The sequence below is a fragment of the Passer domesticus genome, chromosome 15 (assembly GCF_036417665.1).
Source record: "Passer domesticus isolate bPasDom1 chromosome 15, bPasDom1.hap1, whole genome shotgun sequence".
NCBI lineage: Eukaryota > Metazoa > Chordata > Aves > Passeriformes > Passeridae > Passer > Passer domesticus.
The window spans coordinates 9,420,675-9,445,083 of NC_087488.1; the positions used below are offsets into that span (position 1 = coordinate 9,420,675).

The following is a 24,409-nucleotide window of genomic DNA, read 5'->3' on the forward strand; positions in this document are numbered from 1 at the left end:
TTCTCTTGTCAGGGCTGCAGAGAAAGCAGCAGCTCAGGTACCTGGGACAGTATTTGAGGGCTGCTCCTCTGCCTCATGTTTGCTTGTCTCTTGCACTTATGGATCTACTAATTGTGGGGCTGAGAGTGTGCTGAGGTCAGGGGAGAACTCTCATTTCTTTGCACAGGTAATTTTAATGTCTGTAACTCTTTGATGACTTGTCTATGAGGCCCCTCTGTACTTAAGTGCCAAGTTGTAGCTCAAGTAAGATACTACTTTGTGGGTTAAACCAGAAGGTTTTGCAATTGGTTTTCAGTGGTCACAGAGTCTGTGCAATAAATGGAAGGGGCTAAATGTACCAATTCATCCTTAGGATTGCTATCAGCTGTGCATGTGAACTACGAGGCCTCCCAAGACAGCCCTTTCAGAACATTTAAAAAAATATTTTACAGAAATATTGAGATTCTGGAATTCCTTCGATTACTATGGAATTATTTCTGTAAACACCTGCCAGTCTACAGTTGTAGCAGAAATATCTTTGACCCTTAAACTCTGATGAAATTTGTGAACTTTACCCCCAGAGCTGTAGCTGATAGAGGAGACCAGTCACAAAGGACGGAGTATTTCAGTGGCATGAAGGACAGAGCTGACTTGACAACAGGTGGGTCTGGATTAGTAAAATCAAGAAGAAATTCCTTCAATAATGATTCTTTCTTCTTCTTGAGGAGCAGCAAGTATTCTTTGCACCTTGTGCCTTTAGCAGACTTTTTATTCAGGAGGGCACCACTAAAAAGAAGGAATGTTCATAATGGGGGTTGATGTGGCAGCCTCCATTTTCTGTGGGTGAAGGCTCTTGGGGGGCATATTGCTGCAATTTATTCTGTCTTCATGCCTGCTGTGAGTGGGACTTGGTTTCCAGCAAACTGTTTTCTACCAGGCTCCAAAGCTTTGTCTTGTAATGCACCTTGAGATGTGCTCCATTGGTACTGGCAGAGCGTGCCTAATGCAATCAGGAGCTGTGTGGTCAGGCTGCTGGCAAGATAAGATCACACATAAATACAGATTCAGCAATCAGGTACTAAAGGAGAAAAACAAGCAGAAAGATAAGCTTCTCCCATTTGACTTTGTGGTCTCTTTCTCTTCACAACAGCTCTTTTCAAAGATGTCTTTCAAGTAACATACTAGTAAGGTTAAAAAGCATCTCTCAGAATTGCAGGTTAAAACTAACAAGGCCTGTTTGAGCTGGGCAGGCAGTTATTTGAGCTCAGAGCACAGCCTAAGGCTCCAGAACAAATGTAGGATGACAAAACCATTTGCTGACAGAGCTGGTTTTCCCCTGTCTGTCACTAAAACAAATAGCCATCAACTTAAATCCCTCCTGGAAACCTCCTACCAGGAAATAGGCTCCATCATGGAGTGGGTTTCTAACCTCAATGTACTGAAAGGAAACTGCAGAAAAAAGGAGGATCATACAACAGTCCATCCTGCCAGGACAGATGTGCAATGAGGAAAGGAGTGAGATTTAGTGGAACTGAACTGGTGGAGAACAATGTTTTCTGTTAGACACAGAGCAGATAAGACCACATTCTGTGTATTTCTTCATCAGTGCTAGCTAGCTTTGGCTTTCTTTTTGTGCTTTGCAGTTTGAGAAATGTGGAAAACCTGCCCCCTGCAGAAGTCACAGTCCAGTCAGCAGGAAACACTGGATTCAGGATCAATAATATTCTAGAGCCTTCTACTTAGTTACCACTCACACCCTGTCAAATAAGTGGCCAAGAGCCATTGAGATTGCCTGACCTGTGCACCTTCTGTCTCAATTTCTCTGGTTTGCCTCACAAATACAGTGATTTCAGAGTGATGCCACTTACTGTTATTTATTGGCACTGAGCACTGGAAGCTCTCACTACTCCTACACTTGCAATAAATAATGCAAAGGTGAGAGAAACTGCATAGAATCCCTGGGAGACAGGTATGTACTGCTGGCTGTTAAATAAGGACAACATCATGGCACAAAAAAGTTTAAAAGCTAAGCTGATTTTATAGAATTGAGTAAAAAATCCCTTAGATATATAGGTACATCCTTAAGGACTTAATTACACTCAAAACAAGTTTATCTGATGATTAAGGTCCTGTGAGTGAAAATCCAGTTTTCTTGACTTTCAGGGCTGGGCTTTAAATACCTGTGGCATTATCCATTCTGTCTCTTCCACATGTACCTGTATGTTGTGTAGGAAAGACTAGGAGAAACTGGAAATGTTGGCACTTTCTTTGCAAGTTTATTTTACAACATGTCTCTTTTCCCAAGCTTCACACTTCAGCTGAAGTGCAAAGCAAATGGAAGTCTTTGGCACTTCACCTTTGCTCACCTACTGTCTATTTTGTGTTTATTCCATGCCCTCAAAGGAAATAGAACTCATAAGAAAATAAATCAGAGATTCATCAGTTTTATTGGTGCATAAATTCAGTGTGACTCGCCATCTAGTGCAGGTTTAGGGCATAACATAATTACAGAGACAGTTTTAAGTCAAGGTGATAGTCTCCTAAAACCCTTCAAAAGTAGTGGTATTTCATTTCTGTAAGCAGGCAAAGTAACATAAAAGTTACAGGAATCCAGACATAGATATTGAGAAAAGGAATGGCAAGTGAAATTTGAGAGATGAGATATGAGGGTCATTCATCAGCTGACAAAGTAGAGGACAAATATTATAATGAAAAGCAGTGCACAATCCCTTTACAAGAAAAGAAGCAACATAAAACAATAGGGAAAACATGGATGTGTTCAAACAACCTATTTATTCAAGCTGGTTTGCATTAATTCATCCAGCATGAGAAACTAGACAGCATCCAATAACTGTTTGGTTTTAAATGTATTTTCTTTCATTCCAGGTGACTAATTCCTTAGGTGCACGCCTGATTCCTTCCCCTCACCATCTGATAAAACATCATTTATCATGAGAATATTTCTTAAATCCTGGATTCCTCAGTGTTTGTGGATTCTCAAGTCACCTTCCAGAACATTCCATGGAAACACCAGGCTTCTTACATCTCAGATTACTTCCCATTATGAATCTATAAACCAGGGTAAAAAGGAACTGCCAGAATATTTCAACTTTGCAAGTGATGTCTTAGATGAATGGGCACGACTGGAAAAGGTAGTATTTGTCTTTTATTTTATATACATTGAATTGTAGCTTAACCCCATTTGTCAGCTAAGAACCACACACACACAAACACACACACACACATCCAATGGGATGGGGAGGAGAAACAGAAGAGAAAAAAGGTAAAAACATATAGGCTGGGAACAAACAATTTAAGAATTGAAATAAAATATAGTAATAAAAAGAAAATTAATAATAATTATCACTATTGTAATGTATTAGAGAAATACTAGTAGAAATAGTAGTGATGAAGTGGGAGCTTAAAAAAAAGGAGTGGAACCAGGAAAACCCAGAAAAGATGAATTACGCACAACACAATTGCCCACTGATCAACACCTGGGCTGTCCCCAAACAGTGACTGGCACCTCTCAACCAACTTCCCACCAGGGAATTAACTCAGCAGGATCTCCTGTCGCTGGAATATCCCTTTGGACAGCTCAGGTCAGCTCTCCTGTCTATGATTCTCCCAGCTTTTCATGCACCAACTTGCTGGCAGAGCGTGAAAAACTGTGAAGTCCTTGACTTAGTTGTTGCTAAGCAGTGCTTACTCTATCCCAGTCAAAACCAGGACATGGTGGAACAAATCTGAAATTATACAATTTAATTAATGGGTACTGGATAGTACGGACACCATTTTATTTTCTTTGTCAGAAAGATGGGTATCACTCCAAGAGAGGAGCTGCCAAAGATTATTTATCTTGAAGTGAAGCCTTTAAAAGTTTGTCTTATTTTAATATCTTCTCACGTGTTGTAGGATGGGAAAAAAACAGCAAATCCAGCTTTTTGGTGGGTCAGTGATAAGGGAGAGGAGGTGAAGTGGAGCTTTGAGGAGCTGGGCTCTCTGTCCAGGAAGGCAGCCAATGTCCTTTCTGAGGCCTGTGGCTTGAGGAGAGGAGACAGAGTTGTAGCAATTCTGCCTCGTGTGCCTGAGTGGTGGCTCCTGAACGTGGCCTGCATGCGAGCAGGTGAGTGACTCGCTGACTTGTTGGGGGCAGACAGAAAGCAAAAGAAAGAGCCTACAAACCATGTATTAGACTGGGGTGAAGAAAATGCAAACAGCAATGTTCTGTTGGGACCTCTACAACTGATCTTCTGCCTCCAAGGAGAATTGGCAGCACCCACCCAGGAAGCACAGGGCCAGACCTGGTCCAGTCAAATGGCATCCTCAGGTGAAGCCAGGGAGGGCTGAATGGCTGCAACCTAAGGCCAGACTTGACCACATACATGGGAAGGGAGCTGAGTTTATAATGGAAGAACTTATATCATTGGTGTCATTAATAATTCAATATATCTATTTAGCTCTGGTTTTAACCTGATAAACATCCATGATGGATAAAATCAGCATCAACAGAGAGACATAATCAAGTCTTTTTGGGAAATGCTGAGTTTTCTCAATTGCTTCTTGCTTTTTTCCAGGAATTGTCCTTATTCCAGGAACATCCCAATTAACAGCCAAAGACATCTTATACCGACTGCAGGCTTCAAAGGCCAAGTGCATCGTTACCAATGAGACGCTGGCACCTGCAGTGGAATCTGTCCTGCCTGGCAGCCAGTTCCTGAAAAGTAAACTCCTTGTAGGCCAAGGGAGGAGGGATGGCTGGCTGAACTTCAAAGAACTCCTTGCGTGAGTATCCAGCTCTTTTCTTCCCAGTTCTTTGAGGTGAAGGGAGCTGTATCAGTCAGGTGACATTGCTGAGTTGTGGGGGTAATTTTCAAAATACAAATGAGTTACATATTTGCATTCCTCTATCAGCTCCCTTTCTTGTGATTATACTGGTAGACGTTCGTCCAATCCAGGTTTTGGGACTTAGTTCATGTTCTTCAGCTTCACTTAGCAGCCTGCCAGGTTTTAGAAGCTCTCTACTGTGATCACCAGACAAGCTCACAAAGTTCTAAACAATTGTTATGATCTTGTCTGCTGGAGCCCATTCTAATGGCTCTTGATTAAATGGGAAAATATTGCTAGCTCTTGGTGCTCAGTTCTTTCTTCCCTATGCTATCCTGGGAGCTCAGAGGATCTGAATTATTCCTCAGTCTCTTGAACATGAATGATCTACTATGTGTAATAAGATTAATGTACTTGCACAATAACCTTAGTTATCGATTTCCTAACTGGTTTTTGCTTGTGTGAGGCAGACACTGATTTCTGGCTGCTGTTCCATAATCAGCATCTGGAGTGCCCTTGCTAAAACAGTTGAGGACAAAGTCACTGAAATATTCTGTAGGTGCTCATATCTTAAAAGTGCTGGCATACAGGACACACTTGTTACAAGCAAAATGTGCTCTCTAACTGTTCTTACCTGTGTTACCTCTTATTTACTGAGATTGTTCACGTTGGGGAAATTTTCCTGTTGAACTCCTAAACTATAAAAATGCTGTTGGCCTGGTGGAAAACTGCATGTAGTGACTGGAATATATCATTTCTTCTGAAGGGTTGCATCTGCTGACCACCAGTGTGTCAAGACAAGGAGTCAAGACCCAATGCTGATCTATTTTACCAGTGGAACTACAGGCTTCCCAAAAATGGTGCTGCACTCCCACAGCAGTTACGGCATTGGATTTGCAGTCAGTGGCAGGTATTACCTTGCAGCTCCTCCCAGGGTCCTGACTGAGTGCTGTGATGAGCATTAAACTGAACCTGAGGCCGTAACATTCCAGTAAATGCAGGCATCTCATGACTGTGGGATCTTGCCTCTTCCTCATCTTGAAAGTTAAAGGATACCTTTTCCAAAGCATTCTGAGTTGGAAGCTGGTGATCAAGGGTCCAGAGAAGTAACTTGTTTAGTTTCCTGGAGAAATGAGCTGTGACTTAGCTGATGTCTCAACTGCACCAGGTAGGGAAAGCCTACTCAGATGATCTGTTTGGGTTCTGTTCTAGATCCAGATTCTGCAACTCAAGATACAGATGTTTTGCACTGCTCACAAGAAAAATAAATGCTTGAAATGTTAAGCAGGAGGGAAGGAAGGGAAATCAGAAAATATTTAAGACTCTTCAACTCTCTCAAACTTTCTACAGAGCCCTACTTGCTGACACCATCTTCTAATGGAAGCCTCCTGCTGTGACCTGGACCCGAGTCTCTCACATTCTCTGCATTATTTCTTTCATCTCTGCTTTTTCATCAGGTATTGGTTGAACTTGACTCCTTCAGATATATTGTGGAATACCTCTGATACTGGCTGGGTAAAAGCAGCTTGGAGCAGTGTTTTTTCACCATGGATCTGTGGATCTTGTGTCTTTGTACACAATATGCCACAGTTTAAACCAGAAGTTATTGCAGAGGTAAGCTTAATATCTTATACTGTGACATTTATTTCCATTGTTCAAAAGTGAAAAAAACAAACTGAGCTTTAATCCATGGGTGCCATTGATTAGTAGCAGCAGGGATAGTACTTCCCACACCCAAGGAATCATCTCTCCATTTGGTGCCCATTAAGCTCAAGGAACAAGTGTTTTCCCTCCTGGTTAGGCCATGTGTCATTGTTCAAGTGTAGAGAAGAATTGGATAAAGACGCAGGATATAAAGATCTTGGGATCACTGCTGTATTGTCCAATATTGAACCTAAACCTTACTTCAGGTATGGACTTCCAGCTGCTTTGGGGTCAGGCTGAGTATGGGCCAGTATTCAGAATAAGGCGTAAACCTGAATTAAGGCTCTATATTTCTGAATTTTCAGTGAGTTGCCAGAGTGCCTCTTCCTCCCTTAAGGCACTTTAAACCAATCAGCTGATTGATGCCCCTCAAAATTGACCTTTTTTGTTAATCACCTGCACATTCACAAGGTTTTCAGCACAATAACTTCCTATTTTTCTAGACTCTCTCAAGATATCCCATCACCACCTTCTGCACAGCTCCCACTGCCTTCCTTATGCTGGTCAAACATGATGTGAGCAGGTACAGCAGGGAGGGGAGGGAGGCTGGGGTATACTGCTGGGACAGCTCTGCATGGTTAGCTCCTTAGGCTCCTTAATTCTCTTTTTAAGTTCAAGGAAACCTAATTAGCAAAGCTTGCTCTCAGTAAAGAAGGCTCTCAGTTTTGAAATGTGAGAAGAATTAGCCACACCATAGGCTACTTGGACTTCAGGACTGGGTCTTTGAATAGACAGCACAGAGGAAAGAGAGGAGATTTTTTTTTTTTTTAAACTGTCACTTCCTCTGAACTTGGGCTTCACAGTTCAATTTAAGTCAATGTTTTAGGCAGCATTGGATCAGGGAGTTACTGGTGCACCATGGAGTTGTTCTTATATGTTTGGGAATGAAGAGAGCAGTTAGAGGAGTTCCACATGCTGAGAGTTATTTGGCAGCTGTTCTTCCTGTAAAATACCCAGCTTGTGAGAAGTGGTTTGCAAGAAGTTTTCACATCTTTGGTAAGGCGCTCATTCTTGTCACAGAGGTTTTCATCCTGCAAAAAGCCAACCCAGATTTAGCAGAGCTCAGCTTCTGTATATCTATTCATCCTTCCTTTTGCTCTAGAAAATTCTCTTTGTTATATCTGATCTTAGATGTTGGCACATAACTCAGCTTTCCACACACATCTGATGTGCTTGTTCATATTTCTCCTTTTATGAACAGTTCTCCGAAGGAAACAGTTTTGCTCATGCATATTCCTAATTTAGAAAAACCTAATTCTGTTGACACATGCATAAACCACATCATCTTCAGTGGCAACTCAAGCAGACTAGGATTCTAGTCAAGGTGGTCATAACAGGATGATGATTGTCATTTCCAAAGGAGCTTGTGAAGTTTTAGGTGTCCTTCCTTTTTGGAAAGCTGAAGGAGGCTGTTTGGTTAAATCAATTTACTGTTCTTCGCAAGAGTTAAGAAAATTATTTTATCTGCTCTTTCTCTCAAGCTACAAGTTCCCGAGTCTGAAGCACTGTGTAACTGGAGGGGAAGCACTCAATCCTGAAGTGTTGGCAAAGTGGAAAATCCAGACAGGGGTGGATATCCATGAAGGTTATGGCCAGACTGAAACAGTATGTTTGCAATAAATGTAATTACTGGTAGTAAAACCCTTCACCATCTTTACTTCAAAAGCAAAACTAAAATTTATTATTTGCTCTGGGTAACAATTTGTCCTGTGTGAGGTTTTAATGAAAAATATTAAAGCAGCTCTCATCCCAGACTGATGTTCTTGAGAACCACAGTGTTCTCAAGGTCCTGATTCAGCCCTTGTCACAACAAAGTCACAAAGAGGAGTCCTGTCTAATGCAAACAATAATAAAATTTACAAGAAGCTGCAACAATTATTAAAAAATCTTTTAAAAATCTATTCTGCAGGTGACAATCTGTGCCAATATGAAAGGAATGAAAATTAAACCTGGCTCTTTGGGAAAAGCTGTTCCCCCTTATGATGTGCAGGTATGAGGCAGTTGTGGGCAGAACAGAAGGCAGTGCTGTCTGTGTCCCTTCTGTGCCCTGCACTGAGCTGCAGCACATGTTCCTCTGAGCTGATCAAAGCACCCCTGCTGTGTCTGTCCCTTCTGCAGATCGTAGATGACCATGGGGCTGTTGTGCCTAAAGGAGAAGAGGGCACCATTGCCATCCGAGTGAAACCCACACGACCCTTCTGCCTGTTCTCTGAGTACTTGGTGAGCCTGACTTGCTGTGTCTGTGTCTGCTGAGGGGCTCAGGAGAGACCCAGGGCAAAGGTCTGCCAGGAGCAGAATTCCATGCAGGATCCTCAGAAAGTCTCACTGGGTTACTTGAGGACTTTGAGCCTGATCAGTGCATAGTTTCAGGAACAGACTGACTGACAAGAGTGTAGCTTCAAAATGGAACGTGAACCAGGGGATACCTTGTTCCAGATATGTGCCATCTGCTTCATGTTCAGAGCACCATTATTCCCTCTGTTCCATTCCTATCTTTGGTTAAACGTTACTGAAGAAAGCCCATAAATTCTACTCTTATACAACAGAAGCTCAGGGAGGCTTTCCAAGGCACAGGTATTTTATTCCCTCATACCACTGTCAGAGGTACCCCCATTCCATCAGGCACTGCAGTCAGAGAAACCTCAGTACAGATGCCTGTCACACACAACATGAGCACGAGATCAACAGCACAAACACAAGCTACAGCACAAACCCCTCACAAGGAGATGAGCATGTGGCTCTGAGGCAGTGACACCTCAGTGAAAATATAAAGCTGTATTGAACACACTCATTTTGAGTACCATTTTTTGTTCATTTTTAGGCATCACTGCTAAGGAAATGCATTACAATTCACTAACAATAAGATACTTTTCTGGAAATGTTTGATTGTTGCCAGGATAATCCAGAGAAAACTGCTGCCTCTGTGCGAGGAGATTTTTATGTCACCGGGGACAGAGGCGTTATGGATGAAGAGGGATATATCCGGTTTGTTGGAAGAGCTGATGATATCATTAACTCTGCTGGGTAAGGCATTTCCTTTTAGATCTGCCTCATGAAATGCAGCCTGGAAAGCCCAGAGGGCTGGTCCGTGCTGCTGGCTGAGGTGTCTCTGTGCTCCCAGGTACCGCATTGGCCCCTTTGAGGTGGAGAGTGCATTGATAGAGCACCCAGCAGTCGCAGAGGTGGCTGTTGTCAGCAGTCCCGACCCAGAGCGAGGGGAGGTAAAACAAGCCAGGAAAAAAATGTGAAAGAAATACCCTTTGTGCTAAGTATCAACTTCCTTGTATGTACTAGGCTTCCTTGGAATTCAGTGTTGCAGACTTTTGAAATTAGGTGGCCGTAAACATTTTTAAAATCCATACCTTGACACATCTTACAATATCAGAATTATTCAATTGCAATGTTTTTCATGGGAAGAAAATTTGATTTTTCAGACTAATCATGTGACCTTTTTGTCTAAGCAGTGAAATTTTGATTATTTCCCTTTACCAATAAGCATATGGTGGCAATGATACACAGAGTGTTGAATTTTTGCTTTATATTTTTCCAACTTTGCAACATTTCTTTGAGCAACTGGGACAATATTTTAATCTCTCTTTATTTTCTATACTAGAACTTTTTGAAAGTTTAATAATATATAAAGTTAGAAAAAAAGTGGAAAACAGCAAAACATTCTCTGCTCCAGAATGGGTCCTTCATAGCACAGCAGTTGATAACAAACAGCTAATGAAAAGGGAAATTAAGGAAAAAGTTCAAATTTTGGCATTCTGAATTTTGACACTAGCTTTTCACATCAAATATATCCCTTTACTGCCAGCTTTGGAAGTTAATGGAACCCCTTCATTTTTGTGGCACAGGTGGTCAAAGCCTTCATTGTTTTAGCTCCTGCTTTTGCATCACATGATCAAAAAAAATTAATTCATGACCTTCAACAACATGTCAAGAAGGTGACTGCACCATACAAGTATCCAAGGAAGGTAAGCACAGCCCAAAAAGACGGGTTCTCTCATTGTACCAGAAATTGTGCATTTTTTGTCCCGTCTTAGCTCTTTTTCAGCATTTTCTGAAAACACTCCAACCAGAATTAGATAAAATAAAAATAGATGCCTTGGATTGGCTGTGTGTGCTAGAATGGACCCAGGGGCAGGCAATGGTCATGAAATTTTACTTCATGAGGGCCCAGTGCTTCTTTCACGGAGTACTGGGCTTTTCACAGCAGCTCACATGGGCAAGGCATTCCATTCTAACCAGTTCTGCCTTGAGCTCTCCTCTGACAGACAGGCTAAATCAAAAGTTCCTGCTAGCATCAGTGGGTTGGAATCTATCTCTTCCCACTAGGAAAGACACCAGTAACTCCCTGTCCTGAAAGCTGAAGCACTCAGCTCCTAGAGATCATGGTACATCTCCCTGCAAGTACTGTCTGTGCAGTAGCTACAAGGTGTAGTAAGGAATTTCATCATTCCAGCCCTGGTTATGCAGCTTACCATCCATTTATCCCCAGCTATCCTGTGCTAAAAGTGTTTTCACAATCTTTTGTTGCACCTGGGAAATTATCCACAAGTTATTTGGCTACAGGGAGCATTTTTGCCTTTCAGGTGGAGTTTGTTCAGGATCTGCCAAAGACAGCTACTGGGAAAATCCAGAGAAAGGTTCTAAAGAACAAAGAGTGGGGAAAGGTATAAAAAGAGCAAGAGTGATACAGAAAACAAGGAGAAACTCTCCACCGTGTGTACCAGCCATAACACAAGACACAGAGCAGGTTGTCATGACCCACAGCAGAACAAGAACATCAGGAAAAACAAACTGCAGAAGAAAAAGGAGAAAACATTCTTGAGGATGTGTGGTATTGGAACCACTTTGGCCATCGACCTACAAATTTTCGAAGGAAGGAAGTGCAAGTGATTCAAAGTGTGGGATGGGAGAAAGACTCAGGTGCATACAGAGATCTAATTTTTTTTTACCACAATTTGTATAAACATCTTCCTTAAAAAAATGGGTGAAACTACAAGGCTTTGAAAATTACAAATAAATGAGAAATTAATATGAAGATATGTTTGTCCTGAGGTGGGTATCAGCAATTAATTAACATCCAAAACCTACCACTGTAACATGCTCAAATTCTTTCAGAGTAGAAGGAAAAATGCATTTCTTTTTAATGCTTCTCTTCATCATGACGAATTTGTGATGTACTTAAATGGTTAAACTGGAGGAAAAAGTGCTTTAGGTTAAGGTGCAAATTATGCACAATTAACAATGGTGTAAATGATTACAAGAAAAAAGTTACTCCACAGAAAGAGTTCTGCTGCTTGGTCTGTTTTGTGCCACATTCTCTTCTCATTACTCCAGAAGAGGTGAGCAATAAAGTCAGAGGGGTTTCACTGCAAAACCTTTATGAAGGAGTTTCCAGGTTTGACATCTCCAGGGAACAGCTGATCCTTACAGTGCCTCACATGGGAAACATGTCCTGAGAGGTGAGTGAATAATGAAGAGGATCTCCCCCAGCAGCTCCTGATCTCCTGTCCACAGCAAAAAGGTGAGGAAAATGTTATTTATCTGCACTCTATGTATTGATGATCACTGAGCAAAGCAAATAGTATTCAATCAGGAATAATAATTTTTGATTCTCACTCCTCGTTCTGAGAACTTTGCCATTACTGGGTCTTTTCCTCAGTTTTCTGTCTTCATTTTCATCGCTACATTTGCAGGTGAGAAAGTGCTAAAAACGTGAAGGTTCTCACAGTTTTCTTGGCAGAAGTTGTTGTAGAGTACTTGGGAATACCAAACTCCAAATGTGTTTCATCTTGTCAGCCTTGAATATAATCTCCCTAAATATCATGTCCTTCCTCTTTCTCTCATAGGCTATTGTGTAGATTTTGTCATTGTAATGCTCCAAAATATGCAAGTTACAGCTAAAGCAGAGAATTAGAGCAGACTGAGAAAGGAGAAACATCTCCCTAAGTGATTAAGGATGATTTACAAGTGGTCAGTGTTTCTCTGCCACAATGTCCAAAGATTGTGGAGAACACCACGAATTTCTGCTGCTTTTGACAAAATATCTCTTTGGTGGGGAAAATCTGCATCCAGATTGTTTATATTGGCATACACCACTGAAAAGATTAAGTTGTGTTAAGCTCTGGCTATTTGAACTCATTTGTCTGATGGGCAGATTAAATATTACTGTATAAGGTTCTACTAAGGAGTAAGGCAATAGTTCCAATGTTAAATAAGTAACTTTTCTTGAGGAATAAAATTTGACCAATGCTGACATCTGTGCATCAAAGATGTGAGAATAAACAGCTACAACTGAAGACATGGGGCAAGGGGTAAAAGACAGGCAGGCCCATGATCTGTTTTTATCTCTTGTAGGATGCCTAGAGTTGAAAATGCTTGTGGGAAATGTTTTATAATGTGAGCTATGTGAGCAGATTGCTCCTGAGAATCTGTCTATGGAAACATGTATAGATTTAAAGCAAACAAAAGACACATAATGGGTGACATTGCTTTGCCAAATTTGCAAACTGTGAAGCTCTCTAGGATTTACTCCTGCCCCAACAGACAGCAGAGAATATTTCTGGCAGTCAGGGCATGCAGTGACAATGTGTGTCAGTTTATTTATTACCTTCTGTTAGGAATCTTGGCAAAGAATGAAAACATACATGCATGACAAAATAGGGATGCTGTTTCTGAGAAAGAATAAAAAGTTTTAAGAAACAGTATAACTGATCACTAGTAATTATCTCTAGGGATGAATTTTCAGCTCTCTCAAAGATACCTGTAAAATAAGCAGAATCACTTACCAATTAAAAAGGCATGTAACAAAACAAACAAGACTAAATCTTTATTAATGATCTTTAGCAAAGGCTTAACCCAATTAATAGTTTGTAACAGTCTGAGAGAGAATTTTAAGTCCCACATATTTCTAGGGTGATGTTTGCTGTATCTTTTCCTCTGTGATGGTCAGTCCTGCTTGCTGCATGGCTGTGATGGTGGCTTTCAAAGTTGAATGCAAAGATGGATCATTTTCAGCTGCAATAAGTATATTATCCATATAATGATAAACAATTGCTTGTGGATGATTCTGGTGAAGGGGAGCCAAAACTTTAGCTTCATGCATGGTTTACTAGGCTTTTCTTTATACCTACAAAGTCTGGAGCAGGTGTGTTACCATCAGGCATTTGCATGAGTGCTTTCCTTGCTCATTTTAAATATCATCAAGCACTGGCTGTGGGAGGTTTGCAGCCTGATTATGGGGCTGGTATGTGCTCCCTCCCCAGCAGACTGTTCTAGTGTTAGCACTGCCCATGCCTGGTCTACAGCACTGAAAAGCAACAATTGATTTAACAAGCAGCAATTGATCTAACCATCTCTTCCACCCCCTTTCCCACAGGGTGAATTCAGCTGGAGACAGCAGCACAGTCATCTCGTGCTTCAAGTCATGAGGGGATCAAAGATATGCAGTGAAAGCAGCTTGCACTAGACTGCTCAAGAAAGGCGAAGCCTTTCCATAGTTTTGGCAGCCTTACATGTCTTTGTATTTCTCTGTAGGTTAGAGATTTCCATGTTGGACCAGCCCCTCTCCTTCTGTTCTTTACCATACTGTCTGGGCCTTTGCCATGGATCCCTGCTAGATCCAATGATTCCATGGGGAATCACTGGATCTAGAAGGGATTAGGTTTTCTTCTGAGGAGGGGGTTGGATGCGAGCACAGTGTTGTTATTGCAGCGCTTGTTCTCCAGCATGGCTTCCTCTGCTGCTATGGGGACACGGGTGTAGCCATGTTGGAGAGCAGCGCTTCCGGGACATGGTGGGCGTGGCTCTGGTTCCCCGGGAGGGGCGTGGCCCGAGGCATGCTGGGAGTTGTAGTCATGAGTGGTGGAGGTGGTGTTGAAGGGGGACTCTTGAGGCAACATGGTGCCTCTGGTGGCATAGACGTTAGAAGGGTGGTTAGCAGGTAATAGAACAGGGCACTCAGATGAACAGGAGAGAGGTTAGGATGGTGAAGGAGCAGGGAAGGTGGGGGGATCCAAGAGGGATCCTGAGCAGAGGAGGCAGAAGGGGATATGGGGTAGCTGAGTAACTTGTTGGAACTTGTCAAGTTCCATGCTAGGGCAGTTTGCTGGGCGAAGGGGCAGGCGTTGCGATTTGCGCTGCTTCCTGTGCCTGGGACAGGTTCTTCCCTCGAGTTCCATCTCCAGGGGATGGGTTAAAAGCAGTCTGGGTTTGGGAAGGGGTCCTGCACGGTGGAGTGGCCCCAGACCCCCCGGATTCCTGCCACACCAGCAAGGCCAGGGAGGGCCGAGCGCCGCGAGTCGTTGCTCTTTGGCTTTGAGCGTTCTGAGATCCGCACGGAAAGCAGGCAGCAGACACGCCACGAGAGAGTCCCCTGGTAGCTAGGTCGTAAAGCTGACACCCACAAAACCCCAAAATCCCGCAGAGAGGATCCCCAGTCCGTGCTGTTCTCCGCCGCGCTCTGCGGGCCTGTCCCACGGGCTGCAGCTGGCGAGGCTGGGCTGGGCAGGGCCCTGGGCAGGCAGCTCAGGGCCTGGCACTGGCAGGGCCTGGCACTGGCAGGGCCTGCTGCGGTGCCACTGGCTACAGTTGCCGCAAGTTCCAAACCAGCCATTTTAGGAGGTTTTTTAACTTGCAATTTTGGGCCTTTCTTCTGTGGACTGCTAAGAATAATTTAAAGCTGTCGTATCTGTCCCTGTCTAGTCCTGATGGTCTTATTCCTGTCATAATCAGGATTGGGTGGGGTATGCCCGACTGGTTGGGGTAAGAATGTCAGAAATGTCTCTTTTCTCTGCTTACCTGCTTTTTCGGGCAGGCATCCAAAAGATCTGACTCCAAGGGTTGCTTGTAACCATGTCAGGCCTGCTGATTTAATCCACAGCAGAGAAAAAAAAGAAGGGTCCAATTGATTGGCCAAAACCAAGCAAAATTGAACTGAAGAAGATCCCTCAATATGAGGTCCCTGTTTGGGCACCAGTTATTGTAGTCTTCACTCGCTTGGACCCCTCGTTCAACCTGGCTGGGGGAACTTTCAAAATAAGGGATGGGAATGATGGTTTTACCCAAAAAAAACCCCAAACAAACAAAGAAACAAAAAAAAAACAAAAAAACAAAAACAAAAACAAAAACAAAAAAACCAAAACACCACAAACTTTAGAAGCAAAATAACAAGCGTAGAAACCACAGAGTCTAGGGGCAAGATCGAAAGATAGGGGGAGCGTGGCAAACATCATAAGGTATAGGGGTTTTCTGAGGGCAAGGATCCAATCAGGAATGTGAACTCAGAACATGACCTTATTTGTAAAAGATACCGAACCAACGGAGAACAAGAACCAGAAACCTGACCCAAACAGAGGATAGTTCTGTTAACATATTGACTCCCATGATCCCACTCTTCTCGCCATGACATGGCTAGGTGTCCTTTTTTCAGTGTCCTGCTTCCCATGGCCTCAGGTTGATGCCCCCTGCATATGCTACTGAGCTTAAACCACCATTTCTCCCAGCTGGACGAGATTCCACAGTTGCTGTTTTTGTTGAAGTATTCATAGCAGGAACTCTGCTAATTTTATTAACCTCAAGATGACTGTGCTTATTCCTTTTGTATACCATAATGTTAAATACTCACATCTCAAAAATACAGGTAACATGACATAAAATGAGGATGTGTGTAAACAACATATTTATTCAAGCTAGTTTGCATTCTAACATTATACATGGAACAGCATCCAATAGCTGGATTCACTTAAATGTATTTTCTTTCATTCCAGGTGACTGATTCCTTAGGTGTACACCTGATTCCTTCCCCTCACTATCTGATAAAACATCATTTATCATGAGAGCATTTCTTAAATCCTGGATTCCTCAGTGTTTGTGGATTCTCAGGTCACCTTCCAGAACATTCCATGGAAACAACAGGCTTCTTACATCTCCGATTGTTTCCTATTATGAATCTATAAACCAGGGTGAAAGGGAACTGCCAGAATATTTCAACTTTGCAAGTGATGTCTTAGATAAGTGGACACAACTGGAAAAGGTAGTATTTGTCTTTTATTTTATATACATTGAATTGTAGCTTAACCCCATCTGTCAACTAAGAACCACACACACACACACACACACGTCCAGTGGGATGGGGAGGAGAATCAGGAGGAAAAAAAGGTAAAACCCATGGCTTGAGGAAAGAACAGTTTAAGAATTGAAATATAATAATGATCATCATATTAGTAGCAGTAGTAGCTCACTGCCCACTGATTGATGCCCAGCCCATCCCCAAACACCTCCCAACAAACTTCCTCCCAGGTTATAAACTGAGCAGGACCTCCTGTGATGTGGAATATCCCTTCAGGCACTTCAGGTCAGCTGTCCTGTCCATGATCTCTCCCAGCTTCTTGTGTGCCTCTTTGTTGGTGGAGTGTGGGAAACTGGAAAGTCCTTGACTTAAAGTAAGCACTGCTTAGCAACAACTAAAACATCAGTGTGTTATCAACACTACACTGATCCTAAATTCATAAACCACAGCACTTTACCAGGACATAGTAAGAAAATTACTCTATTCCAGCCAAAACGAGGACACAGTGGAAAAAATCTCAGACGACACAAATCCGTTTTCCTCATGGGTACTGGGCAGGATTGGCTGCAGAGTGGAAAGCACTATTTTATTTTGTTTATCAGAAATACAGGTGTCACCCTAAGAGAGTGATTGCCAGGGATTATTTGCTTAGTTTAGAGTTATTTTGTATTGAAGTAAAGCCTTTTAAGGTTTTTCTTATTTTAATGTCTTCTCATGTCTTGTAGAGTGGAAAAAAACCACCAAATCCAGCTTTTTGGTGGGTCAGTGATAAGGGAGAAGAGGTGAAGTGGAGCTTTGAGGAGCTGGGCTCTCTGTCCAGGAAGGCAGCCAATGTCCTTTCTGAGGCCTGTGGCTTGAGGAGAGGAGACAGAGTTGTAGCAATTCTGCCTCGTGTGCCTGAGTGGTGGCTCCTGAACGTGGCCTGCATGCGAGCAGGTGAGTGACTCGCTGACTTGTTGGGGGCAGACAGAAAGCAAATAGAGCCTACAAGCCGTGTATTAGACTGGGGTGAAGAAAATGCAAACAGCAATATTCTGTTGGGACCTCTACAACTGATCCTGTTCTCCTGTGCCTCCAAGGAGAATTGGCACAGGAAGCACAGGGCCAGACCTGGTCCAGTCAAATGGCATCCTCAGGTGAAGCCAGGGAGGGCTGAATGGCTGCAACCTAAGGCCAGACTTGACCACATACATTGGAAGGGAGCTGAGTTTATAATGGAAGAACTTATATCATTGTTGTCATTAATAATTCAATATATCTATTTAGTTCTGTTTTTAAACTGATAAACATCCATGATGGATAAAATCAGCATCAACAGAGAGACATAATCAAGTCTTTTTGGGAAATGTGGAGTTTTCTCAATTGCTTCTTGCTTTTTCCAGGAATTGTCTTTTTTCCAGGAACAACTCTATTAACAGCCAAAGACATCTTATACCGACTGCAGGCTTCAAAGGCCAAGTGCATCGTTACCAATGAGACGCTGGCACCTGCAGTGGAATCTGTCCTGCCTGGCAGCCAGTTCCTGAAAAGTAAACTCCTTGTAGGCCAAGGGAGGAGGGATGGCTGGCTGAACCTCCAAGAACTCCTTGCGTGAGTATCCAGCTCTTTTCTTCCCAGTTCTTTGAGGTGAAGGGAGCTGTATCAGTCAGGTGACATTGCTGAGTTGTGGGGGTAATTTTCAGAATGCAAATTAGTTACGTTTCTCTGTCAACTTGCAGCACTGTGATTACACTGCATTAAATACAGATTCATGCAACCAAGGTTTTGGGACCCAAGTTCAGCTTCTTCTTGCTCCTCAGCCTTGTGATTCAGAGTGTATGTGACACACAAAATGTGTTCTCTAACTTTTCCCCGTGATATATAATGGATTTAGTAAGATCACATAATTTGGGGCAGCTTTCCTGTTGAACTCTTAAACATTAAAAATACTGCTTCCCTAGTGGAAAACTGCATGTAGTGACTGGAATATATAATTTCTTCTGAAGGGTTGCATCTGCTGATCAAATATGTATCAAGACAAGGAGTCAAGACCCAATGCTCGTGTATTTTACCAGTGGAACTACGGGCTTCCCAAAAATGGTGCTGCATTCCTACAGCAGTTATGGCATTGGATTTGCAACCACTGGCAGGTATTACCTTGCAGTTCCTCCTATGGTCCTGATTAAGTGCTGTGATCAGCATTAAAGTGAACATGAGACCATAACATTCCAGTAAATGCAGGCATTTCATGACTGTAGGATTTGCACTTCCTTCATCTTTCCGCTCTCATGGTAAAACCCTTGTTATTAAAAGCTTCTTGAAGGCCCATTTGAGCTCATCATGTGCAGAGTTGTGTCATTTGCAGGACTGAAAGCAGAGGAGCAATAAGGAAAGTGTCCCTACAACCACACCAGAGGAAGTCAAGTGCTCTCATGTTGGGTCAACCTTCCCTGAGAACCAAAGCAACCTTGGGCCGTTTCATTATACCTCAAAAGTTAAATCTGTGGTTTGGTACTGATTTGCTTTCCCTGAAAGTTTTTTCCATCTCTGCTTTTTCATCAGGTATTGGCTGGACTTGACTCCTTCTGACATAATGTGGAATACCTCTGATACTGGCTGGGCAAAATCAGCCTATGGCAGTGTTTTTTCACCATGGATCTGTGGAGCCTGTGTCTTTGTACACAGTATGCCACAGTTTCTACCAGAAGTTATTGCAGAGGTGAGTAGTCCCACATCCCAAACAATCCAAAGATACCAGAGTGCCTCTTCCTCTCCCCAGCTCTTTTTCAAAACCACTCAGCTGGATGATTCTCCTCAACATTGGCCTCTTGTGTGGGGCGGAAACTTTGACTTTCCCAAGAATAATACTGGAAAAGCTGTGGTATAATTTCCTATCACCAATTAGGCTTGAGCTTGGGATACAGATGCCTTGGAAAACCCAAAAAACCCCTTAATTGGAACTACTGCTCTCACCAGTCCTTCATTTACATGAGTGACTTCTGTTGGACAGAAAGTTCCATGTTATGCAGGAGTTGGACTGCCTGATACAGCATTTTTAGGGTTTTCATCTTACAGGCATTTGAGCATGTAAATTGTGTTAATCACCTGCACATTCACAAGGTCAGACCCAGCATTACAAGGTTTTCAGCACGACAACTTCCTATTTTTCTAGACTCTCTCAAGATATCCCATCACCACCTTCTGCACGCCTCCCATTGCCTTCCGCATGTTGGTCCAACATGATGTGAGCAGGTACAGCAGGGAGGGGAGGGAGGCTGGGGTATACTGCTGGGACAGCTCTGCATGGTTAGCTCCTTAGGCTCCTTAATTCTCTTTTTTCAGTTCAAGGAAACCTAATTAGCAAAGCTTGCTCTCAGTAAAGAAGGCTCTCAGTTTTGAAATGTGAGAAGAATTAGCCACACCATAGGCTACTTGGACTTCAGGACTGGGTCTTTGAATAGACAGCACAGAGGAAAGAGAGGAGATTTTTTTAAGCTATTACTTCCTCTGAACTTAGGCTTCACAGTTCAATTTAAGTCAATGATTTAGGCAGCATTGGATCAGGGAGTTACTGGTGCACCATGGAGTTGTTCTCACATGTTTGGGAATGAAGGGAGCAGTTAGAGGAGTTCCACGTGCTGAGAGTTATTTGGCAGCTGTTCCCACCAGTTTGCCACTCTGTAAAATACCCAGCTTGTGAGAAGTGGTTTGTAAGGAGTTTTCACATCTTTGGTAAGGTACTCATTCTTGTCACAGAGGTTTTCATCCTGCCAAAAGCCAACCCAGCTTTAGCAGAGAGCTCAGGCTCTGTCTTCCTATTCAGCCTTTCCTTCAGCTTAGGTGTACTTGGAAAGCTAATGAAGTCTGTTTAGTTAAGGTTGCTCACTGCTCATTTTAGGAGTTAAGAGAATTATTTAATTTGCTGTTCCTCTCAAGCTACAAGTTCCCAAGTCTGAAGCACTGTGTAACTGGAGGGGAAGCACTCAATCCTGAAGTGTTTTCAAAGTGGAAAATCCAGACAGGGCTGGATATCCATGAAGGTTATGGCCAGTCCGAAACAGTACGTTTGCATTAATTCTTGTAGAATACCCATTCAAAGGTAAGAATACCACAGCCACAATGTCCTTGATAAATCAATGGAAAAGGTGAGAATCACTTACATGATTAAAAAAAAACCAAAAACTATGTATAATTTTGATTATACAGTTCCAGAATCAGCAAGCTGCATATTTTAATGATTTAGACCCCTGCAAAAACCATGCCAGAGACACTTCAAATCAAATAATTGTAGGAGATTTCTTTGTCATCTTTACTTCAAAAAAACCCTGAAAACATAATTTGCTCCAGCTATCAATTTGGCCTGTTTGAGTTTTAATGGTAAATATTAAACCAGCTCACATCCCAGACTTCTCTGTAAGTGAACATTAACAAAACTATTAAGAGCCAGATCTCAGGCTTTCTCTCATTTTGCCCTTGAAATGGTCCCAAATTAATTGTCCCAGTATGGAAATAAGATCTGTGGTAATAATCTGCTGTCCTGCAAAATAAATGTCAAGTGTTTGCAGGACAATCCTCTGGCTCAGACTCAACAAAACAAAACTCTCACAGGTCTGACCTGAACTGCCTCTCAACCCCTCTCTGATGTTCTCAAAAACCCACAGCGCTTTGGTCCTGATTCAGCCCTTGTCACAACAACGTCATGGAAAGATGCCTAATGCAAACAATAATACAATTTACAAGAAGTTGTAACAATTTTTAAAAATATTTTTAAAATCTATTCTGCAGGTGGCAATCTGTGCCAATCTGAAAGGAGTGAAAATTAAACCTGGCTCTTTGGGAAAACCTGTTCCCCCTTATGACGTGCAGGTATGAGGCAGTTGTGGGCAGAACAGAAGGCAGTGCTGTCTGTGTCCCTTCTGTTCCCTGCACTGAGCTGCAGCACATGTTCCTCTGAGCTGATCAAAGCACCCCTGCTGTGTCTGTCCCTTCTGCAGATCGTAGATGACCATGGGGCTGTTGTGCCTAAAGGAGAAGAGGGCACCATTGCCATTCGAGTGAAACCCACACGACCCTTCTGCCTGTTCTCTGAGTACTTGGTGAGCCTGACTTGCTGTGTCTGTGTCTGCTGAGGGGCTCAGGAGAGACCCAGGGCAAAGGTCTGCCAGGAGCAGAATTCCTTGCAGGATCCTCAGAAAGTCTCACTGGGTTACTTGAGGACTTTGAGCCTGATCAGTGTGTGGTGATGCTGAGGTGCAGGACATTCTTAAGAAAACAGTAGACTCAGGCATACTTAAAGACATTGTCGCCTGCAACTGAACTATCATGATGAATAAGCTTTGGGGGACCTATCTATGTCTTTGATCCTTTTCTGAATGCCCAATTTGGATATTTGTAGCATCTTCAAACAACTTGTAAGTGCTCAATAGGGGATATGAAACTTCTACAAGTTCAGTACTATAGCTTCTGGTTTTCATTCTGTCTTCTGTTGTGAAAGTGTTTTCCTGTGTAACCAAGAGGTTACACTGGATGTAGAGGTCTAGGTCAATGCAAATAATGAAGTTTTTCCTGCAGGTGACCTCATTTGAGTTTTGGTCCTATCAGTAAGGGTAAAAAATTTATTTTGACAGGAGGTTATTGTGGCAAACACCTGCAATGATAAATAATTTCCCTGAACAGAGTGGGTTACACATTTTTGTGGGTTATACATTTGCTGTGATGGATGGGCATTTCGATAGAGCACAACGTTTTCTCTCTAGAACAGAAATCTCTACATACATTCTGTAGTGTGTAGAGCTCTTTTCCACCTGTTATATACTTCAGGCATCAAACTGCTAATTAACATGGCTTTTTAGTTGAAAATATGAAACAGTATTGAATGCCCTCATTTTGAGAACAACTAAAAAAAATATTTTTGTCATTTTTTTGCATCGCTACTAAGGAAATGCATTGTGTTTCACTAATAATCAGATACTTTTTCTGAAATGTTTGATTGTTGCCAGGATAATCCAGAGAAAACTGCTGCCACTATATGTGGAGATTTTTATCTCACTGGGGACAGAGGCTTTATGGATGAAGAGGGATATATCTGGTTTGTTGGAAGAGCTGATGATATCATTAACTCTGCTGGGTAAGGCACTTCCTTTTAGATCTGCCTCATGAAATGCAGCCTGGAAAGCCCAGAGGGCTGGTCCGTGCTGCTGGCTGAGGTGTCTCTGTGCTCCCAGGTACCGCATTGGCCCCTTTGAGGTGGAGAGTGCATTGATAGAGCACCCAGCAGTCGCAGAGGTGGCTGTTGTCAGCAGTCCCGACCCAGAGCGAGGGGAGGTAAAACAAGCCAGGAAAAAAATGTGAAAGAAATACCCTTTGTGCTAAGTATCAACTTCCTTGTATGTACTAGGCTTCCTTGGGATTCAATATGTTGCATATTTTTGAAATTAGATGGGCTAATGTTTTTTTAAATCCATATCTTAGTAGATCTTACAATATCAGAATTATTTCTATGTTTGCAGGTTTTCATGTGGGAAAATAGTTTAGCTTTTCAGACTAGTAAAGACATGTTTTTGTCTAAGCAATGAAATTTTGATTATTTATTGTTTTGTCACTTAGTGCACTGTAGCAATGACATCCAGTGTTTAATATTTGTTTTATATTTTCTACATTTGCAACATTTCTTTGAGCAACAGAGTCGAGATTTTCAGCTTTATTAGTATATAATGTTAAGGGTAAAAAAGCTGGAAATATGGAAAAAATCCTCTGCTCCAAAATGGGTCCTTGATAGCCAGTATTCTGTAGTAAACAGCTAATGAAAAGGGAAATTAAAGAAAAAGATCAAATTTTGGCATTCTGAATTTTGACACTAGCTTTTCACAACAAAAGTGAAAAGCCTTTATTGCCACCTCTGGAAGTTAATGGAACCCCTTCCTTTTTGTGGCACAGGTGGTCAAAGCCTTCATTGTTTTAGCTCCTGCTTTTGCGTCACATGATCAAAAAAAATTAACTCTTGAACTTCAACAACATGTCAAGAAGGTGACTGCACCATACAAGTATCCAAGGAAGGTAAGTACAGCCCAAAAAGACGGGTTCTCTCATTGTACCAGAAATTGTGCATTTTTTGTCCAGCCTCAGCTTTTTTTCAACAGCTTTCTGAAAACACTCCAACCAGAGTTAGATAAAATAAAAGTACATGGCAGGGTCAGCTGCAGCTGTAGCCTTGGGTTGGCTGTGTGTGCTAGAATGGACCCAGGGGGAGGCAATGGTCAGGAAATTCTACTTCATGTGGGCCCAGTGCTTCTTTCATGGAGTACTGGGCTTTTTCACAGCAGCTCACATGGGCAAGGCATTCAGTCAGCATTTCATCATCCCAGCCCTGGCTCTGCAGCTTCCCATCCTTTTATCCCCAACCACAATGAAAGTGTGTCTTTCCTTCAGCTGGGAATTTAAACAGGATGTATTTTTGCCTTTCAGATGGAGTTTGTTCAGGATCTGCCAAAGACCGTTACTGGGAAAATCCAGAGAAATGTCCTAAGGAGCAAAGAGTGGGCAAAAGTAAAAAAAGTGTAAGAGTGATCTGGAAAATAAGGAGAGAAATATTCTATTACCTGTACCAACCATAACACATCAAATATGGCACGTGTTTATGATCCAGAGCACATGAAAACATTGTGAAAAACAAACTGTGGAAGCAAAAGTAGAAAACACTCAGAAAATTTGTAACTACAACTCTTAGATACATACAAATAAAAGAGAAATTAATAAAAGTAATCTTTGTCCTGTGGTATCAGCAGCACATTGATATAGTCTTGTCAATAACTAGTGCTGTAACATTCTCAAATTCTTTCAGAG

The 24,409-nt window shown here is 42.3% G+C and overlaps 2 protein-coding genes across 19 annotated transcripts in view; both read left to right on the forward strand.

The window, feature by feature from the left end:
• The window catches only part of LOC135281231 (acyl-coenzyme A synthetase ACSM4, mitochondrial-like), a 41,299-nt gene extending 29,742 nt beyond the window's left edge, over positions 1 to 11,557 (forward strand). For 4 of the 12 annotated variants that reach the window (XM_064389934.1, XM_064389933.1, XM_064389929.1 and 1 more), the window contains 14 exons: positions 561 to 640; positions 2,866 to 3,131; positions 3,895 to 4,105; positions 4,557 to 4,764; positions 5,573 to 5,716; positions 6,264 to 6,420; positions 6,954 to 7,033; positions 7,992 to 8,115; positions 8,420 to 8,500; positions 8,629 to 8,730; positions 9,407 to 9,534; positions 9,632 to 9,731; positions 10,368 to 10,487; positions 11,106 to 11,557. In XM_064389934.1, coding sequence (XP_064246004.1) covers positions 2,931 to 3,131; positions 3,895 to 4,105; positions 4,557 to 4,764; positions 5,573 to 5,716; positions 6,264 to 6,420; positions 6,954 to 7,033; positions 7,992 to 8,115; positions 8,420 to 8,500; positions 8,629 to 8,730; positions 9,407 to 9,534; positions 9,632 to 9,731; positions 10,368 to 10,487; positions 11,106 to 11,192 — 1,743 coding nt within the window. In that variant the 5' untranslated portion in view covers positions 561 to 640; positions 2,866 to 2,930 and the 3' untranslated portion in view covers positions 11,193 to 11,557. Of the gene's footprint in view, positions 1 to 12; positions 167 to 560; positions 641 to 1,622; positions 1,949 to 2,865; positions 3,132 to 3,894; positions 4,106 to 4,556; positions 4,765 to 5,572; positions 5,717 to 6,018; positions 6,237 to 6,263; positions 6,421 to 6,953; positions 7,034 to 7,991; positions 8,116 to 8,419; positions 8,501 to 8,628; positions 8,731 to 9,406; positions 9,535 to 9,631; positions 9,732 to 10,367; positions 10,488 to 11,105 lie in introns of those variants that run through there. The other 8 variants (XM_064389937.1, XM_064389932.1, XM_064389930.1 and 5 more) reach the window with 5 other exon arrangements.
• Positions 11,558 to 11,824: 267 nt separating this feature from the next.
• LOC135281229 (acyl-coenzyme A synthetase ACSM4, mitochondrial-like) lies at positions 11,825 to 24,328 on the forward strand. 7 transcript variants are annotated; one of them, XM_064389922.1, is made up of 14 exons: positions 11,825 to 12,043; positions 16,287 to 16,552; positions 17,314 to 17,524; positions 17,971 to 18,178; positions 18,574 to 18,717; positions 19,130 to 19,286; positions 19,740 to 19,819; positions 20,504 to 20,627; positions 21,353 to 21,433; positions 21,562 to 21,663; positions 22,567 to 22,694; positions 22,792 to 22,891; positions 23,504 to 23,623; positions 24,032 to 24,328. In XM_064389922.1, exons 2-14 carry the CDS (start codon positions 16,352 to 16,354, stop codon positions 24,125 to 24,127), a joined length of 1,752 nt encoding a protein of 583 aa, XP_064245992.1. In that variant the 5' UTR covers positions 11,825 to 12,043; positions 16,287 to 16,351; the 3' UTR covers positions 24,128 to 24,328. The 7 variants fall into 7 exon arrangements, with proteins under 7 accessions (XP_064245992.1, XP_064245990.1, XP_064245994.1 ...); XM_064389920.1 differs by lacking the exon at positions 11,825 to 12,043 and adding an exon at positions 14,306 to 14,461; XM_064389924.1 differs by lacking the exon at positions 11,825 to 12,043 and adding an exon at positions 14,306 to 14,461 and having other exon boundaries at positions 17,989 to 18,178.
• Positions 24,329 to 24,409: the final 81 nt, after the last annotated feature.

Bases quoted from the DNA above. Each gene is read 5' to 3' on its own strand.
- LOC135281229 (XM_064389922.1), top strand. From the start codon at position 16,352: ATGAGAGCATTTCTTAAATCCTGGATTCCTCAGTGTTTGTGGATTCTC. The intron at 16,553-17,313 runs GTAGTATTTGTC...CATGTCTTGTAG, and splicing joins AGTGGACACAACTGGAAAAG to AGTGGAAAAAAACCACCAAA. The intron at 19,820-20,503 runs GTACAGCAGGGA...GTTCCTCTCAAG, and splicing joins GTCCAACATGATGTGAGCAG to CTACAAGTTCCCAAGTCTGA.